General features: G+C 43.8%; 1 protein-coding gene across 1 annotated transcript in view; it reads right to left on the bottom strand.

Annotated features, from left to right (window-relative positions):
- Positions 1 to 1,770, bottom strand: part of LOC118477814 (prolyl 4-hydroxylase subunit alpha-1-like) — a gene marked incomplete in the record, with an annotated part of 23,649 nt that overhangs the window by 4,775 nt on the left and 17,104 nt on the right. Inside the window, 2 exon segments of the mRNA XM_035970163.1 lie at positions 230 to 282; positions 1,425 to 1,571. Coding sequence (XP_035826056.1) covers positions 230 to 282; positions 1,425 to 1,571 — 200 coding nt within the window.

Consider the following 1,770-nt stretch of genomic DNA (forward strand, 5'->3'; position numbering starts at 1 on the left):
CACACACACACACACACGCACACACTAGCAGGTGCACTCATAAACACATACTCTCTCACACATCCCCTCTTCCACATACACAATATACCCATATATACATAGCACATGTACTCGTACATGCTGACACCCGCAAAAAGACCCACAGTTACAAACATGATATAAACAGCCCAACAATTCAGCAACAAACCAACAAAAAATAAAAATCATAAAGGCACAAGAGCATTTTCACCTGAAATCTGGCGCGACATATCTTTCGTCACCGACCCAAGCTTTGTCAGTTTGCTGGGGAAGAAGACGATAATATGACGTTATTGTTAACCTCCGTCTACCACAAGCGGAGACAGTACGTTATTTAATATTTATAAGGACTCTCGAACACTGAAAATGTTTGCCTCCATCTCGACCCCACCCCCATCCCCACCCCATTTTCTCATTTACATGTACATGTTTTTTGTTTTTGTTTTTGTTTTTGTTTTTGTAAAGTGTTTTACGGCGCTCGCAACTGCATAAGGTCATATGTGCGCGCGGGACACACCTAATATTTTCAGTTGGTAGGGAATTTTGAATTTTGCCCGGGTGGCGGCCGAAGCCTACTTTTATCGACTTTAGACCACCAAGGGATCTTTAACGTGCACAACTTGCACACGGGCCCTCCGAGGTTTTTCGCCCTTGTCCGGGAAGGCTAGGTGTAGATCTTTCCTACCAGAAGATCAGGGGTGTGGCAGAAAGACAGCAGTAAGGAGGGAGCCAAGGAGTAGCAGTAGAAAGGCTGCAGAAAGAGTCAAGAGCCCAGAGGAGGGAGCAAAGGAGGTGAGGGGGTGGGGGCAGAAAGTGGAAATGAAAGCAGACAACAGAACATTGATAGAGAGCAGGAAAGAAGGTGAAAGGAGACACTTTAAGAGAAGAAAATGTTTCGGTCTCTACCCGGATTCGAACCCGGGACCTTTGAATGAGAGGCCAACACCTTAACCTCTAGGCCACGAGAGCCCCCTTACATGTATATTGATCCACGCTTTTTATCATCTCTCTACATCTCTCTTACTATCTATCCGTCCTTCTATCTATCTGTCCTTTCTCCCTACTCCTCCTCTAATAATAGGCAGAATACAAGCGTCTAAAACTCACCAGCAACAACAAAAACAAAAACAAAAATAATAACAACAACAATATAAACAACAATACATCAGCAACAACAAAAACAACAACAAAAGCACAAACAAAAACAATACAAACAACAACAGCAGCAGCAACAACAACAATAAACAATAACAACACAAATACCACCACCACCACCACCACCACCAACAACAACAACAACAACAATAACAAAGCAAAAACAACAATAGCAACAACGATGACGACAACGACGACGACGACAACATCACCACCAACAAAAACAACAACAACAACTCAAAATATATTACAGTTTTATGGGCGTAGTTTTTCAGCACGTCCGTTGAGATGTTGCTGACGACGTCGTGGAAGAGGACGACTCTGGGCTTCCGGCGGATCACTTCCGTCTTGAGGAACGTCAGGCCCACACGGGTGAGGGTGCACTTCTTGCGGGACGCCTGGGGAACACAGGTCGGTGTTGATAGATAGATAGATAGATAGATAGATAGATAGATAGAAAGATAGATCGATAGATCGATAGATCGATAGATCGATAGATAGATAGATAGATAGATAGATAGATAGATAGATCGATAGGTAGATCGATAGATAGATAGATGAGTGGTGGAGAGAAGTGAGCGCGCGGGTGTGTGTGTG

This window comes from Aplysia californica, unplaced genomic scaffold, assembly GCF_000002075.1.
Source record: "Aplysia californica isolate F4 #8 unplaced genomic scaffold, AplCal3.0 scaffold00229, whole genome shotgun sequence".
NCBI classification, from domain to species: domain Eukaryota; kingdom Metazoa; phylum Mollusca; class Gastropoda; order Aplysiida; family Aplysiidae; genus Aplysia; species Aplysia californica.